The 18,103-nt window shown below is 34.9% G+C and overlaps 2 protein-coding genes across 4 annotated transcripts; one reads left to right on the plus strand and one right to left on the minus strand.

Annotated features, from left to right (window-relative positions):
* The first annotated feature begins 3,328 nt into the window (after window positions 1-3,328).
* On the plus strand, window positions 3,329-5,373 carry LOC141713300 (beta-amyrin 28-monooxygenase-like). Of its 3 annotated transcripts, none has more exons than XM_074516651.1 (3): window positions 3,329-4,458; window positions 4,562-4,749; window positions 4,903-5,373. In XM_074516651.1, exons 1-3 carry the CDS (start codon window positions 3,492-3,494, stop codon window positions 5,056-5,058), a joined length of 1,311 nt encoding a protein of 436 aa, XP_074372752.1. In that variant the 5' UTR covers window positions 3,329-3,491; the 3' UTR covers window positions 5,059-5,373. The 3 variants fall into 3 exon arrangements, with proteins under 3 accessions (XP_074372752.1, XP_074372749.1, XP_074372751.1); XM_074516648.1 differs by having other exon boundaries at window positions 3,335-4,458; window positions 4,562-4,752; window positions 4,866-5,373; XM_074516650.1 differs by having other exon boundaries at window positions 3,338-4,458; window positions 4,866-5,373.
* Window positions 5,374-5,576: 203 nt separating this feature from the next.
* Window positions 5,577-17,680, minus strand: LOC141713301 (protein DAY-LENGTH-DEPENDENT DELAYED-GREENING 1, chloroplastic). Its single transcript, XM_074516652.1, has 7 exons — window positions 16,627-17,680; window positions 15,634-15,719; window positions 14,787-14,960; window positions 9,050-9,164; window positions 8,418-8,515; window positions 6,763-6,898; window positions 5,577-6,035 (listed from the first exon to the last, which is right to left on the minus strand). The coding sequence occupies exons 1-7, from the start codon at window positions 17,248-17,250 to the stop codon at window positions 5,967-5,969; spliced, it is 1,302 nt and encodes a 433-aa protein (XP_074372753.1). The 5' UTR covers window positions 17,251-17,680; the 3' UTR covers window positions 5,577-5,966.
* Between the last annotated feature and the right edge of the window lie 423 nt (window positions 17,681-18,103).

The raw sequence follows: 18,103 nt of genomic DNA on the forward strand, positions 1-18,103 counted from the left end.
GCCAAAAATACTGATGAAATAAGCTTTCTTAGATTGAGTATATATTCGAATACCCATTCTCAGACGGGGTATTTCAACCAACTTTTTTTTAAAAAATAAATTGAAATATGCTTTGTGAGACAGATTGACCCGAATAACCATTCCCAGATTGAGTATTTCAACTTTTTTTATTGATTTTTTTTAAAAATGTATTTTTACATAAAAAAATATGAATTTTTTTGTTTTGAGATACCCAATTTGGGAATGGGTATTTGATTGGTAAAAATGGCCAAAATATTGAAAATAGGTATTCTTGTCATTTAGGTCTCATTTGTTAAATCTGATGTTAAATCTGAACAATATTCTGTGAACGGTTAAAATTTATGAATGAGTGAAAAATCTGAATAAGGATGAATAATGTCATTTGTTAAATAAAACATAAAATCATCTGAATGATAAAATTTTAAAGTTTTTAATATTCAATTAATTGTTATAACTCCACATAATTTATACATTAAACTACTTACATATCTAATTTATTTCGGTTGCATTATATTTTTGCAAAAATATATTTTTCTATAACTCGAAGCAAATAATGTAACCAAAAAACTCGATGCAACTAATTGCATCTTTGGTTAATTTCGTTGACACTCTATGTTTGAAAAAAAATCAGAAAATTGTAAAATAGCAAAATACTTAAAACATTAATATTTTTTACAATTTTTTAAAATTTTAATCATTTTAAATTTTTTATAATTATTTTTTATGATTTCAATTAATGTTATTGTTCATATTTTAAATTTCTTTATAAAAACCCGTGAACCTTCCCTTTGCGAATATTTTATTTTTATGCAAAATAGATATTAATAATAATAATTACATGTTAATTATATTATTTTTGATATTTTCTATGAAAGCATACTATTTTAATTAATAATATTGTTGTTGACAAAAGATTTTTGTATTTTTAACAATATTATATGATAAAAGAAAAATCAATTACATAATATTCAATAAATTTTATAAAAAAATGATACCTTAGTGCTACACAAGCCCTAATCAGTTTTTTCTGAATGACACATGCTACATTTTCTACAGTGACTTCGTTAGGGATTTTTGATATGCTTAAGATAAAAAAAAAGTGATTATCCATCCCCTTGTTAACAAATGTGCCCTTAGTCCCGAAAAAATGTTATTTTTGTCATTATTTGTTATTCCCAGTGGACTAACAATGAGATTTACAGAAGGGGGGTTGAATGTAAATCTCAAAACTTTTTCAAGTTTTGAGCAATTTGTAAGACTAAGTGTTTGAGTGATCAAATGTGTGTGAATTGCTTGAAGTTGATGCAGACAGATATATATTTAAACACAAATGAAATGAACACAAAGAACTTAAAAACTTTTCTGGTGGATTTGTTGTTCCACCAGAGATGTGTTATTTCAGAAAATTTGTGATTCAAAATTAAATCACAGATGCTTCCTAGTACAAACTAGATGATTTTCTCTCTTGATATTTCTAAACAGCTCAGGGAAAATTCATCTTTTATTACTAGCTACTACTTGGTTTATATAACATCAAGTTTACAAGTGAAGACAAAGATAAAGTACAATAAGACAATAGTTCTCCACTTATTTCTGTTCCATTTTTATCCAGTGTAATATGGAATTATCTGTTGACTTTCCATTTTGAACCAGACTAAAAACGGCTGCTTTTTCTGCTGTTCCTGAAATAGGCTACCACATCTCTGTCAATCCATGTGCCTCTGTCAGCTTTGTTAACTGTCACCATCAACTGCTATGAGACTGAGCATCCGTTGAAGTTTTCATCCGTTGATGGCTTTATCCGTTGATGCTCTAGCAGTGCATCCGTTGAAGCTTTCATCCGTTGATGGCTTTATCCGTTGATGCTCTAGCAGTTGAAACTTTAGAGACATCCGTTGAAACTTAGTTTCTTATCCGTTGAAGGTCTTCAATATCAGTTGACACTTCTTCACTTATACAAAATTACAAGGCATGAAATATTTACAATTAGCCCTCCTACTTGTACATCCATTAGTAGTCAACATGACTGATTATCTCCTAACAACATCTAAGAATTACAGCTTGAAATCAGAGAGTGAGATGTGCTACAATACCAAACTTATTGCTAAGTAAGGCTACTCCTTCAACGGATAGCCAAGATGGTCTTATCCGTTGAGGCTACAAACACTAGATTTCTACTTAAGTGTTTTGCTGAACTTATCATCAAACTAATACACATATTCCTAACATTATTTCATTTTCTTATTTACTTTCAAGCGCCAATTTCACAAAATAGGAAATTTAAGTCATCTTCATTTGTCATTTCTCTCTCTTTCCCTTCTCACCAAGAGCATCTTCAACGCTCTCTTAAGATCACTATTTAATATAATATGAATTATTAGCTCTTAGCAATTTAGTGTACTTTTATCTTCAATAATATTTTTTATATCCACTCCTCATTCAATTTTATATTATTAAAAGTAACATGAAATCATTAAAGTATAAAATAAAGTGGAAAAAGATAGAGTATATCTTACTGATTTACTATAAAATATTAGTTAAGAGTTACCTAGAGGTTCTTAGAAATGAGGAGAAAGAAGAGACTCTTAAGTTTTTAAAAAGTTTATAAGAGTCTTTTGGACCTCAAATTTAAACACAATTCTTTATTTTTCAACTTAAAAGCCTAAAAAGTTTGTTGCAGATGCTAACGTCTTCAACAACCTCGTGTTATAATGTGTTGAAGTGTACTAATGTAATAATATATGCATAAGTGTTATAATGTATCATATTTTTTAAAAAAAATTGTTTGTTACAGTGATCGTAAAAATCAAAAATCAGTACAAATTGGTTTAGGTATCGATTAGAGATTAATCGGCAAATCGAAGATTAATCGGAGGGATTAATCAGAACAAAAATCGGATATATTTAAATAATTTATTAATATTTAATATATTTATCTTGTTTATTATGAAATATATATTTTAAAAATAATTTATAAATATTAATCAAATTTGAAAAAATAGATCGGCCAAATATTTTTAAAGATTAATAGGGGATTTTTAGAACACTAGCCGTGATGGGAAGAAATCAGAGACCATTTAAATATAAAAGGATGACATAATTATTAAAAATTATTTATTATACATTGTTTTTGTAAATAAGACAGTCAGGGGAACTATAACAAAAGAAAAAAAGTAGTTAAGTTTGTTTTTCGTTAAGTAGTTATTCCCTGTAAACCACGTATATGCGCAACTTAAGATGCATAAAAACTAGATATGAATTAAGCAGAAGAGTGAAACTATATAAAAAGCATGTGGTTCCTTATTTGTACACCTTCCCAACAAACTTACTCATGCAAACAGCATTTTTCCCCGCCAAGTTCATCCGTAGACGATGGAAGGCACGTAATTACTTGATTGCTTGTTAACAGCGATTTATGCGTGGTATATACACACGCAGCCCCTAGTTTTTTAGGCTTGTTCTCTTCATATATGGAGACAACCTCTTTCTGCATCTCTTTTTTCTCCATCATCATCATCATCATCTTCTTATTCTACTACTACTGCTGCTGCTACAGAGGAGAGAATAAAAACAAGGGAGCGCCATGGCCTCCCGGGAGATGGGGATGGCCTGTCATAGGGGAGAGTCTGGAGTTTTTGTCCAACGGGTGGAAAGGGGAGCCAGAGACGTTCATTTTTAGTCGGATGTCAAAATATTCATCCACCGTCTTTAAGACATTTCTGTTGGGAGAAGCTACTGTGGTAATGTGCGGCTCTGAGTCAAACAAGTTCTTGTTTTCAAACGAGAACAAGCTAGTTCAAACCTGGTGGCCGTCTTCTGTGGATAAGCTATTCCCTTTTTCCAAGTTAGAAACCTCTTCAAATGAAGAAGCCATCAAGATGCGGAAAATGCTACCAAACTTTTTGAAGCCAGAGGCATTAAGGCAGTACGTGGGGATTATGGACCACATCACTGGAAAACACTTTGTCTCGGGGTGGGAAAACAAGCAAGTGGTCCATGTGTTTCCCCTCACGAAAAAGCTAACCTTCTGGGTAGCTTGTCGAATCTTCATGAGTGTGGAGGATCCTGGGATAGTGGCGGGATTGGAAGAGCACTTGGATGTGCTGGCAACAGGGGTGATGTCAGTCCCTATTGACGCACCGGGGACACCATTTAGGAGAGCTATTAAGGCTTCAAAACACTTAAGGAAAGAGGTGATTAGGATAATAAAGCTAAGGAAGATAGATTGCAGCAGTGGGAGAAAGGAGTGTGAAGAAGATATATTGGGGCACATGTTGAGTGCAGCAGACGAGAATGGTAAATACATGAATGAGTTGGATATAGCTGACAAGATATTAGGGTTGCTGGTAGGGGGGCATGACACTTCTAGCTCTGCCTGCGCCTTCATTGTTAAGTATCTTGTTGACCTACCTCACGTTTATCAGGGAGTCTACCAAGGTACTTGATGCACTAAAAAATTATTGATTGATTGAGTCACTGCGGTCATATATGTAATTTCTTTTTATCCGATTTATCCAATAAAAAAAATATATTTTAACAGAACAAATGGAGATAGCGAAACAGAAAGGACAAGGAGAGTTATTGAACTGGGACGATGTACAGAAGATGAAGTACTCTTGGTGTGTAGCGTGCGAAGTTCTTAGACTTGTGCCTCCTCTACAAGGAGCTTTTAGACAAGCCTTGACTGATTTCACCTACAATGGTTTCGCAATCCCAAAGGGATGGAAGGTGGTATATACGTATTAATTTTTAATTAAATTTTTTTAGAAAGAAAAATATCAAATAATAATAAATAGTAATAGTAATAGTAAGAACATCCTATCCTATCCTATCCTATCCTGCAGCTTTACTGGAATGCTCACTCAACGCATAAAAATCCAGAAATCTTCTCACAGCCTGAAAGATTCGATCCATCGAGATTTGAAGGAAGAGGGCCGGCGCCATACACATTCGTTCCATTCGGAGGAGGACCGAGAATGTGTCCGGGAAAAGAGTATGCACGACTGGAGATACTGGTGTTTATTCACAACCTGGTGAAGAGATTCAGGTGGGAGAAATTAATTGCTGACGAAAAGATTGTTGTAAATCCTATTCCAGTTCCAGCTAATGGCCTCCCCGTTCGCCTCTTTCCTCACTACCCCAAAATCTAATTGCACTCCCGGATTCTTTTAATCTATTCAACATTTCAATTAGGATTACAGCATCTTTGTTCTTTGCTCTTTTTAATTTCTTGGATTAATCTTTGTACAATTGGGGGTCCTGCACAACCCATATCATATATACTCTTTGTACTATGTCAATCAAAGGATTGCTCATTCCGCCTTGTATCCTATATAATTATATATACATCTACCTATTGTAATTGTTAAATTATCAGTTTTCCTATTACAGGTTCAAACTCACAACTCTACAAAACGTCCAAATTAACTTTGTGAATCAAAAAATGGCGAGGACCATTGTTATACGAGTTCTGCAGAGACAAGAGAATAGCTATCAAAGGTCCCATTGCAAAAGAAATGACAACCTCATCTTATATATCATTCGAGATTGACATATATTATGATTAAAATTATCATTATTACTCTCTACTCCAGTCATTACAGGCACACACATTCACTTATGGCTTAAACTATAGATGCCTCACGGTCGACTAAAACAAAGTAATCAAACGGTTTACAATAAACAACGAAAGTTTCTTATTATGTTTGTATGAGCTAGTTTGGCTCAACTCTTTTAAATCGTCAACTTGTAAGCTCACATCTTTATCCTTATTTCTAACCCAAAAAATAAATGATTATTCCTATTTCCAACAGCAACACAAACTATCCTCAAAATCTGAGACACCACAACCCAACATGGCAACTCCTAATTCCAGACATATATACCACTTAGACCCTCATCATATTTTCTGCACATCAAGACATCCCAAACTAAAGATGATATTGCTAGTGCCGCGTCATTTCACGGAATATATTTGCCACCCTAGGGGACAATCTTGGTAGGAATTTGAACATCTGACCACAAAAGCAAGATCACTTATCAGCTTACAGAAAATTTATATGCATACAAGGGCATTTACATAATAACTAAATAAACAGGATCTAGTAAAGCATGAGAGTTCTTGTTAGAATAATGTTATACAAATATAGCCTAGTTCTCGCGCTTGACATATGTTGAGGATTGCTTCCGGCTTATCAATATAAATTTTTCTTTACCTCCAACTGACTTTATTTCTCTTCTATCAATTATTTGATTAGATGACACAATAAGGCAGTACCAAATCATTGAGGTATCGACATATGAGTAAAAGAGGTTCTAGTACTAATAACACAGAACTTTATTACTATTATTTGTCACTACTGTCAGAACCAGTTCACTAACTAGTAACTACAGACATCTCAAGATGGGTAATATAACAACCAATAATATCACTGATAAAAAAATTACTTTGACGTGTTGTTTTTAGTGTCCTGAATTACTAGAATTCAGAGGTTCGTAAGGAAGCACTCTCAAAAAGGCTTTTAATCTATAAATTGGTTACCCATTCATAAATTGGGGTGCTTTTATCTAATTGTCTTTGATATTGCTCCAGGGAATTCGTTTTCTTTTTTCCCAAAATTGCTCCACTGTTTGTTATCACTTACTGAGCATAATTAATTTTGTCAGATCACTTAAAAGAAACAGATATAAAAAACTAGTCTTATGGGATATGACTTCAAAAGTTTGGAAGTGCCAACATACCCAAAGCTTTACACATGCATCCAGTATAACGGGTATCAGGCAGACAAATATGGTTATAGCAGCCTGATCAACATCAAAACCATAATGCTCAACTATTATCTCTAACAATGTCTGCCAACCCGATTCAGAATGATACCTGCATGTTTTCAAGCATTATACTTTACCATTAGTAGTTGATATTGGCATAGTTTCCACAAGATGCTTAGAGAATATACATATAGTTTGATATAGCTGGAAAACGATTGACATAATCAAATTTCTAAGATGACACCATATTGCCTCCTGTTAATTATCTGAAAAAAATATTCCTTATTTTTTTAGTTGTACAAGGTTGAGATTATTAATTGTGCAAGTAAGACCTTAGCTTCATCTTAATTTGAACTCTCATTAATAAAGACCTTCACCATTTTACCAGAATTCACTTCACACCTTGTGTTTTCAGTTCCAGAACACTCACTCCGAAACACATTACATGACTTATTTTCAATCTGAAGACGATTAGAGAACCAGGGGCAGACCTATGGAGTACTGAGGTTCATAGGCGGCATACCCTCAATTTGTTGTATAAAAAAAACTACATGCAGAAATATCAATTATATGTATATATCAATATTAACATAAGCATTGTACTTACAAAGTACAATATTACAAGTATAATATTTTCTATCAAATTACAAGTACAACTTAGCTTCCCTATGTGATTAAAAATTATAAATGCATTTTGGCTTCCCCTCAACATTTTTCCTTGGCCGCCACCGATCCGAACGCCAATTTATCGAGTCACTGGTACTTACAAAGCTCAAAATATCTTTAATAAATAGAATGTACATATGATAGTAAAGCACTTACCTATGGTGATATTAAACATTGAAATAGGTACGTTACATTTTGTTAATCAAGTTTTTGGGTGCCTACCCCTCCAGATCTACGTCTTATTGTACCCTTTCCCATTCCCCAGTTCCTTAATGTCCCCCATTTTATGAAACCTAGAGAAATGAGAGAAATCCCAATGTAGTTCTTAAACATTTTTTTAAAAAAAATCTACACCTACATCAATCTTGCATTAGCATCAAATTTCAGATTTTAATTTTTAAAGCTACATTGTAAGTTTAATACACTATATTATACTCCCTTCGTCCCACCCAATTCTTCATATTGGGGTTGGGCACGGAGGTTAAGAAAAGTGCAAATTAGTGGTGAAAATTAAGAAAAGTGGGTAAAGTGGCGGGACCAATCAACATTAATGTATAGAGTGAGTATAGTGGATGTAGTTAATTTTAATATTATCAAATCTTACTAGTTTTGGAATCTTTTTAAATGTAATGAATTGAGAAGGACATCCAAAAAAGGAAAGTGCAAAGAAATGGATGGGACGGAGGGAGTAAATCATTAACCAGGAAGATGACAAGAGCATAATTTTAATCTTCTAACTGGAAGCACTCCACTACTAATGTTTGAAAAGGGCAGAAATGAGGAATTTTATACCAATTTGACTTTTATTCAATGATAATGAAGATGGTATATTTCTGCCATTGTAACAATGTGAAGCCAAGTCTACATATGTGTACATCGTTATAACCCGTAAACCTTAAAAGTGAACTCAATTTGGTATGTAATTTAAGTAAATACATCTTGAGGCAGGGAGAAATGTTTACCCTAAAAATATATCAGTAACAAGTATAATCAGAAATGCCTTGCCAGTATCTGAAATATTGTTTATTATCTTATACCCTGTGAATTTCAATAAAGCTACCTGCAACAGTGGCAAATAACAGAAGAGATGGTAAAACAAGTTCAGTATAGCAAAATAAAAGTTCCACATGCTTCCTTGTGAAAACTCATAGCATTTACATATATATCTATAAAGGAAAAAAAGAATCTTTTGTAAATATAAAGCAAGATATCAACAACCATTCGGTCAATGCCACTACATGATGTAAATTTAACATGATATGGATCAATTAGAAATTTAAAGAAAAAAAAAGCATAATTAAAATAGAGAGTTAAAGACTGGATGAAAGAAGGACTTCAAAGGTTGAAGCATCTTATTGACTTTCTGTTCATGGAAGTTTTATGGAATGCAATCATTCTAACAGGCATATATAAGCAACTGCCAATTTTAGTTCCTATCAGTGGCATCAACTAGAAATATAGATATCCATTGGCCAGGTGGAAAAATATTTGTTTCCCGTGAATAAATTTAAAACAAAAAAGAAGACTTTAATAAGAAGATCCATGTGATAAACATAAAAAAAGTAAAAAACAAAACTATTATATGATAACTTACTTTACTTTGATTCAAGTATAATAGAATGAATAATGAGACCCCGAACACCATATCTGACCATATATTAGCAAAGGCTTTACGGTTCTCTAGCCTCCAATCCTCTTGCAGTTCTAAGCTGGACAAGCAAAGAAAGCATCTGACATTAGCTTCAGTAAATTAAGCATAGTTAGATCTGGTTTGTTACTTGATAAGGATAAATCTTATGCATTAGTTAGTAAATCTTATCTAAGTTAGGATGTACACTGTAACAAACAAACAGATAGTATACATGTAGTTATCTATTTCTCTAGATAGTAGGAAGTAGTTGTATTCTATGTACTATTTAAACACCATCCTGTAACTCACATTCGATATCAAGATTAAAGCCACAATTCAGCACCTACATACTTTCTTATGGTATCAGAGCTCTTATTGCTCTAATCAGCCATCACGATCCTACATCATTCCTAAGTCACTTATTTTCCTTTTTCCACTTACTTTCCTCATTTTAACTCATGGCTATTGTTACAACTCCTGAATCTAGCACCATTACAGTCACCGGAACATTGGTGCAGTTCAATCCAACATCACAGTTGCCTCTCAAACTCACAGGAAGCTCTACATTCACCACTTGGAAGGCCCAGCTGAAGATGCTATTGCATGGACACGATTTATATAGTTATTTAGATGGCTCGGTTCAGACTCCCTCACAAACAGTTACCGAGAACAACAAAACTATTCCAAATCCAGAGTATAAAATCTGGTTTCGTCAGGATAAATTGATTCAAAATGCTATTCTAGCCTCTGTTGATCCAACCCTTGCTTCCATGGTTGCAACAGCTCCAACCTCCAAACACGCTTGGGACTCTCTTCATTGGGCATTTGCCAACAAGTCTCAAACTAGAAATTTTACCCTTCGGGACCATTTAAAGCGTATTACCAAAGATGACAAGTCAATTGCAGAATACTTACGTGAAGTCTGATCAGTTGCAGATGAACTTGCCACGGCTGGTTCACCTGTTTCTAATGCATAGTTGGTCGTAAAAATATTGGGTGGACTCGGTAAGGATTACAACAATATTTCATGCTGCCATACGTGCACGAGAGACTCCTATAACTTTTTAAGACCTGTTTGATCACCTTATTGATCAAGAATTAATGCTCAAACATGATGAAAACAAGCAGACCTGCCAGGCCACAATAACAGCTGCGGTTGCACACAAAGAATTTCAGCCAAATATGCATCACCCCGGACCCTGGAGTCCTAATCAATCTCAACAACGCCAGAATTACTCTTCTGAACAATGGAAAGCATCATTTGCATCTAACTCTGCATCCAACTCTGTTCCTCAATGGCGTGCAAATTTCCAGCACAATGCAGACTCTGGTCGTTATAACAATCGCACAAGGTGTCAGCTATGCGATAAACCTGGTCATACAGCCAAAGTTTGCAGGTCTAAGCCACACAATCACATTGAAGCTAAAGCTAATTATGTGAGCTCTCTACAGCCACCTACTGCACCATGGATTGTCGACTGAGGTGCCTCGCATCACGTCACTGCTGATGCACACAACTTTTCTGAAGTTAAAAAATATGATGGTCTAGAAAAAATCAGCATGGGAGATGGTAAAACTATTCCTATTGCTCATACTGGTACAACTAATTTACAGACTCATAATTACAATTTTCAATTATCTGAAACTCTGTGTGCACCTGCTATCAAACATAATCTTATTTCAGTCTCCAAGTTTTGTCAAGATAATCTAACATTCATTGAATTTTTTCCTGAAAAATTCTTTGTCAAGGATCTAGCTACGGGAGCACCTCTGGTATGCGGCCGGAATAAAGCAGGACTCTATGCGTGGCCCTCTTCATCCCATATCTCTACTATGCAGGAAAATATGATTACTAGCCAACCTTCTCTTCATATGTGGCATCGTCGATTAGGTCATCCTAATTTTAGGTCTTTCAAATTAGTTCTTAATAATTTGTCATTGCCATATTGTTCCACAACAAAGTTCGATTTTTGTAATTCTTCTTCAAGCAATAAAAGTCACCGTTTGTCATTTTTTCCTACATCACTTCAAAGTACTCATCCATTACATATCCTCTATAGTGATGTATGGGGGCCATCACCAATACTCTCCCTTGATAAGAATCGGTATTATGTTGTTTTTGTCGATAATTACACCAAATATTCTTGGTTATATACTTTAAAAAACAAAAGTGATGTTAAATCCATTTTTTCCAGAATTTCAAGCATTAGTGGAAAGATACTTCAATCATAAAATTAAGTCCTTGTATACCGATGGAGGGGGGGAGTTTGACAGCCTTAAATCATATTTAGCATCTCAAGGCATTGAACATCTTAAATCTCCACCTTACACACCTCAACGGGCCGCTTTTGCTGAACGGAAACACCGTCATATCATCGAAACCACTCGCACTATATTACATCAGGCCCATCTTCCTTCAGTGTTTTGGTCATTTGCTTGTCGCCAAGCTGTATATCTCATTAACAGGTTGCCCAACACAAACAAATGGTAATATGTCTCCGTATCAATCTTTGTTTCAAACACCACCTAATTATAACAACATTCGTATATTTGGGTGTTTGTGTTATCCGTGGCTCAAACCATATGTCAATTCCAAATTAAAACCTCGCTCAACACCATGTGTGTATCTTGGTTTTTCAACACAATATTATGCTCATCTATGTTTTGATCCGGGCATCCGGCCACCTCGAAAGTATACATCTCACGGGATGTTCTTTTTCATGAAAACACATTTCCGTACACAAACATCTTCAGTTGATACAAGTCTCCTCCCACAAACATAGATTGGGTTCCTGTAAGTGACATGTCATACACATCACCACCGTTGCCTTCATATCCTGCTATATCAAATATTCCACCTCCTATACCAGTAGTCTTACCTCCAATACCGGCCACCGAGTCACTGCTGCTTTCCACTGCATCTTCTGCTTCTCCAGGTAGCTCACAATCACCTTTACAGTATCCTATTTTAGGTACCACACAATCGACGAGGGAAAATCAACCTCCAACATCACCTTCTAATGTGGAATCTGAATCAACTAGTCAGGACTTATCGCATCCACCAGAATCGTCCAGAATGGTTACAGGGTCCCAGAATCATATTTACAAACCAAATAAGTTCTATGGTTTTGTTGCTGACTTTCACATCCCTTTCACACCATCTACATATAAACAAGCACAAAAAGATCCTCGTTGGCGTAGTGCTATGCAAGTTGAATATGACGCATTGATGCTGAATAATACTTGGACTTTGGTACCTCTGGAAGCTGCTCAAAATGTTGTGGATTGTAAATGGATCTATAAAATCAAATACAAGGCAGATGGCTCTATTGATCGGTATAAAGCCAGACTTGTGGCCAAGGGATTTACACGACGCCCAGGACTCGATTTTACATCTACTTTTAGTTCCGTGATAAAGCCAACCACTGTTAGACTTGTACTGACACTTGCAGTTGAGCATAGATGGGCTGTGAACCAGTTAGATGTTATCAACGCATTTTTACAAGGTACTTTTGAAGACGAAGTATTCATGCGGCAACCACCTGGTTTTATAAACAGTAAATATCCAACACATGTTTGCAAATTGCAGAAAGCTATTTATGGCCTTCGACAGGCATCCCGAACACGGTACACGGAATTCAAGTCATATTGACTACAATTGGGATTTTGGATGTCTCAGTCTGACTCTTCTCTCTTTATTATCCATAAAGGAAATGTTACGCTATATATCCTTGTCTATGTCGATGATATTATTATTATAGGGAGTCATATTTCCGTCATTCAGAAATGCATTCATGATCTATCCTCAAGGTTTTCACTGAAGGATCTGGGCCCTATTAATTATTTCCTTGGAGTTGAAGTTTTATCTCGTCCAGATGATTTTGTATTGTCTCAAACCAAATACATCAATGACTTGCTCCGTGAAACCAATATGCATGAATGTAACGATGCTATTACTCCTATGAGCGACTCTTTGACGCTGACAATTAATCCCAATGAACCGTCTCTGCATATCACCGATTATCGACGTTTGATTGGTAAGTTACGGTACCTTGCATTTACAAGGCCAGACTTGGCTTATGTTGTGAACAAGGTGTCACAGTTTATGCACTGTCCACAACATTCTCATTGGCAAGCTGTCAAGCGCTTGCTTCGTTATCTCAAAGCTACTAGCATGTACGGGTTACAAATCCTCAGGTCCTCGATCTCTCAATTGCATGTCTATTCTGACGCTTACTGGGCTGGAGACGTCTTGGATCGTACCTCTACTTCTGGCTCTGTGGTGTATTATGGTGTCACCCCAATCAGTTGGTCCTCGAGAAAACAACGAACTGTGGCACACTCTTCTACATAGGCGGAGTATCGTGCTGTTGCTGGTGCTTTAGCTGAAACCAACTGGATTTCTAATTTGTTGCACGAGCTACGCATTTCTTTGGTTTCAAAGCCTGTGATATATTGCGACAACCTTAGTGCAACTTATCTTTGTCACAATCCTGTGTTTCATAGTCGAATGAAGCACATTGCTGTTGATTTTCACTTTGTTAGAGATCAGGTGCAAAAAAGAGTTAGTCACTGTCACTTATATCTTATCATCTGAGCAAGTTGCTGATACTTTGACGAAACCTCTTTCAAAAGCTGCGTTTCAACGACATTTCCACAAGCTCTCAGTCATTGACATGACGCCGATCTTGAGGGGGGATGATAAGGATAAATCTTATGCAGTAGTTAGTAAATCTTATCTAAGTTAGGATGTACACTGTAACAAACAAACAAATACTATGCATGTAGTTATCTATTTCTCTAGATAGTAGGAAGTAGTTGTATTCTATGTACTATTTAAACACCATCCTGTAACTCACATTCGATATCAAGATTAAAGCCACATTTCAGCACCTACATACTTTCTTATTACTTGACACCCAAACTTTAAAGAGACTCAATATATTAGAAATTGCACTCAAAAGAAAAATTATATAAGCAGGATAAAGATGCTTTTAAATCAATAAGAAACTAGTAGTCAGAATTTTTTTTTAAGAAAAAACTCCCAGGCCCCACAGTCTACCAATAATCGAGAGTAAGCTTGTCGGTTTTATGTAGACGAATATCATTGCGGTAAGAAATTAAGTAAATCCCTCTAAACTGACATTTGTAATTATCTTTGTTAGCCATTGTCCACCCGAATTATTCACTCTTTCAAATGGCTTACTTCTACAAACATTTTAAACTTCTAAATAGACACCAGCATATCGTGAGATAGCTTTAAATTCACCCTTCTAATTGGTATAATAATTGCAATTGGAAAAACGGCAAAACCATTTAAGGAAATAATCAGGAATCAGGGCAGTCTATGAATGATTTAGTACATGCCTCAAAGTTTAATTCTAAACATTCCTAAAACATTTAATACAGGGATCAGAGATAAGCTGTGACAAGGATTTGTTGGTGGACTGAAGTAGAAATATAATCACATGGACAGTAAAAAAATTAGAATGTTCCAAATTTATCTTCAAGCCCCTTATCTTAGTTATTTCATTCCACTATTCCCATTTCTCTGACTTCTTCCCAGCTCCCCTGTTACATACATTTGAGGAGGGAGAGGGAGAGGAGCGAGAGAAGAGAGGGGGGGGGGGGGCGAGAGAGGAGAGTGAGAGAGAGAGAGAGAGATGAGAGATGTAACGAAGGAGTTATAACAAGCACTTACGCTTTATGCCGCAACTCGAGCCACATCTCATCATCAGAAAGAGGTGGAGATTTACCAATTTCTACCTCTAATTTGAATTTTGCTTTCTCAAGTTTTAATTCCTTTATCATTTCAAGTTTCTGATGCTTCCTAACATCGAGGATCTGAGCTGCAAGTGGAACAGTCTTCACATACCTGTTGAAGTTCTAAAGGTTAGTGGATCGACGTTTTAATCAGACTTCTAATGATTATTACAGAACTTATTGGTTTAAACAATAGCAAAATTAAGTCTAGAAAATATTCTTACATCTTCTTATGCATCGCTAAATTTTGTAGATAAATGCTCTAAAATTTGAAGCATTACAATTTTATTGACATTCAAAGATATAAATTATTTAAAGATATTAGTGGCATTTTGAAGTACTCTCGGCACCGATTAGTTGGTTTTCAGTTTAAAAGGAGTAAAAAGAAAAAGAAATATAAAGTGTGTGTGATAACCTTCATTTACTATGGTTGCTCCTAATATAAGCATACAACAATTATAGTGTATCTTTGTGACTTAAACACTTGGAAAGTTCTAAACTTTAAAAAACAAATCCTCGGAGAAACATGTTCACAGATCATGTTTCTTTTTTTATTCCCCTTTTGCAATATTTTCTGCATTCTACAGTCGAACTACTTCCTACCATGATTGTGCATAATTAGTAGTTATTTTAAAACAATATTCTTCACATGAATAAAGAACCTCGTCAGAAATATGTTTCAAACTATAAACAACTATATGTTTTATAAAAGTTACTTGCTTCTGGTATATGCATGTTGTAAGGGATCTGTTCAACTAAACCATTCTTTCTACACTACAAGTTACCTATCCAAAAAAGGCAATAGAACATAATCATGAACCAAAATATCCATAGCTGTTGGTACAATTATCAAAACTGCCAAGAATCTTGCCTGCAAAATAAAAATATAGTTTCTTAGGGAAATAAATAAATTATCTATGAAGATATTGAAATGGTAGATATAAGAACAGAGTGCTGTATAAAAGGAACATATACAAAAGGAAGAACTCAAAAAAGTTGTTTAGAACATGCTGCATGATAATTCTCTGGCGTAATGCATTTGTTTCGGTGTAGTCTACGATGTATGATGCCAAGGACTTCCAGGAAAACTTAGAGGCCCGGAAATGATTGCTGTGAGAAAGTCTTTTAGATACTAGCGTGGTATAATATCACATATTATTTACTGTATGATTCCAAAGGAGGACCCAGATTGTTTTATTTTAATAAAGAAAATAGTGACACACTGAAAGGAAAGAATGAAATAGCGCAGCAGATATTAGTTGCAATTTTAAGAGAATAAATTCACACACTTGACGCTTAATGTTTAAATGGTTGTACACGAGAGTACATAAAGCCACAAATACGAACGTCGTGTTTGGTTGGGGTGAATGCAAATGGAGGGAATAGAATGAAATTTGAACTATAATATGTATGAGTATTTACATTTTTCATTCTTCCCTCCATTTCATTCCTAACACCCTAAACTATAGTTCAAACACCCCATTTTGTGATATAATGCTCCATTCCTTGCCCTACTCATTATCTTCATAATTTATATCAGGACAAATGTGCACACACTCATTACTTCTCAAATCATCCATCCAGCTTCTATTATTTCTCATTAATTATATTCATTCCATTCTCCCCACCAAACACAACATATAGAGACGCAGATGACCCTAAAACGGAAACAACTAATTTATTAGAGAATACCAGTTAATGGAAGCATGCTAATAAAATAATTGTTGCATACAGATTTAAATCAAATCATTCCTACTTGTAAAGGCAGGTGGACTCACGGAATTAGTAGAGGCGTACTGGAAAACACGGTCTTCGTAGAGCAGGTCATCATCTTCTTTCCCAAGAACAAAATTGCTCAAAGATTTGGTAAACCCTTTTCCTGGAATCAAGTCAGCTAGATCTTCCTCAAAATCTTCATTCGATTGCCCCACTCCGTCACTCCTAGGTTCTTGAACCCAAGTCGAACTATGCGGGTCTTCAACAATCCAATCTTCCCACTTCCTGTTCTCTTCATTTCTCATATCTTCTTGAGCTTCCCTCAATTCTACAATGGCCTCAGCTCGCCTTCTCCAAGCTTCAAATTTTTCAGTTTCCGACAACTCATCATCATCATCAACAACATATTCTTCCTCAACAATCATATCCTCGTCTTTGAGGCCAAGCCAATTACCATCATCATCAAAAAAGAATTTCTTCCACCAACTTTTCTTCCTAGAATTCCCTCCTCCTTTCTTTGCATTAGGAATGAACCCACCACCAATCCGCCCTCGACGCCTCCTTTTACAACCCCATTGACACACAATCCTTGTATTACAACTAGTACTCAAATGCAAGTTGGTAGTAGTTTGATTAAAAAAGATAAATTTAGGACATAAGATTAGTGAAGTGGTCATTAAGAACATGAGTTAAAGAAGCCCACATTTTTCACCCTCATAAACAACTACTAGTAAAGCAAGCAAGAATTGTAATCAAGATACATAAGAAACCATTAGAAACAACAATAAAAGCCTTTCCTCTTTCAATAAAAGACCTAACTTTAAGGTGTTAGTATACAACAATCAATATGAAAACAAATGCAAATATGTAAGGTAACAAGGGAGTGAAAAAGAGAAATACAACAACTTGGGTAGTGAAGATATATGTGTGTATGTATAGGTTATGTGTGTGAAGTGGGTACAACTTAGTGTTGGGTAATCGGAAATGGAAGTAATGCAGTCAAGAAGTACCAAACTAAGATTGTTTGTATATATGTAGTGTGTAGTATGTATATGTGTATATATATTGTATAAGGCTCCTTGGTTGCCTTATCTGAAAGAAAGAAAGAAAGGTAAGATAAAAGAATGTGGTAGTAACTGTATACTATATATATGTTGATGTTGTCATCCCCTGCAGTTTACCTGGCGGGTGTAAGCACAACCCACACTAATTTATTTTATATAATTCTTTATACTACTGTATTACATTTTAATTTACTCATTATTTTTTTTCTGATAAATATGTTCTAAATTTTTTTTTCTAATCGAGAACCCGGGACGATAGAGAATTTAGACCATAAATAATAAATTCTTAACTAAAGAAGGTATAACATGGGGTGTTTCAGTCAAAAAAGGACTTCTTAAACTATCTAACCGTCCTCTTTTAATATATTTATTAATTTTTCATACTAAGTCATATTAGTAAATAGATATACAATGTCAAAATCATAATTATTCGAGATATAATACATATCTGTACCAGAAAAATGATCAATATTAA

Source organism: Apium graveolens, chromosome 3 (assembly GCF_009905375.1).
Source record: "Apium graveolens cultivar Ventura chromosome 3, ASM990537v1, whole genome shotgun sequence".
Lineage (NCBI taxonomy): Eukaryota > Viridiplantae > Streptophyta > Magnoliopsida > Apiales > Apiaceae > Apium > Apium graveolens.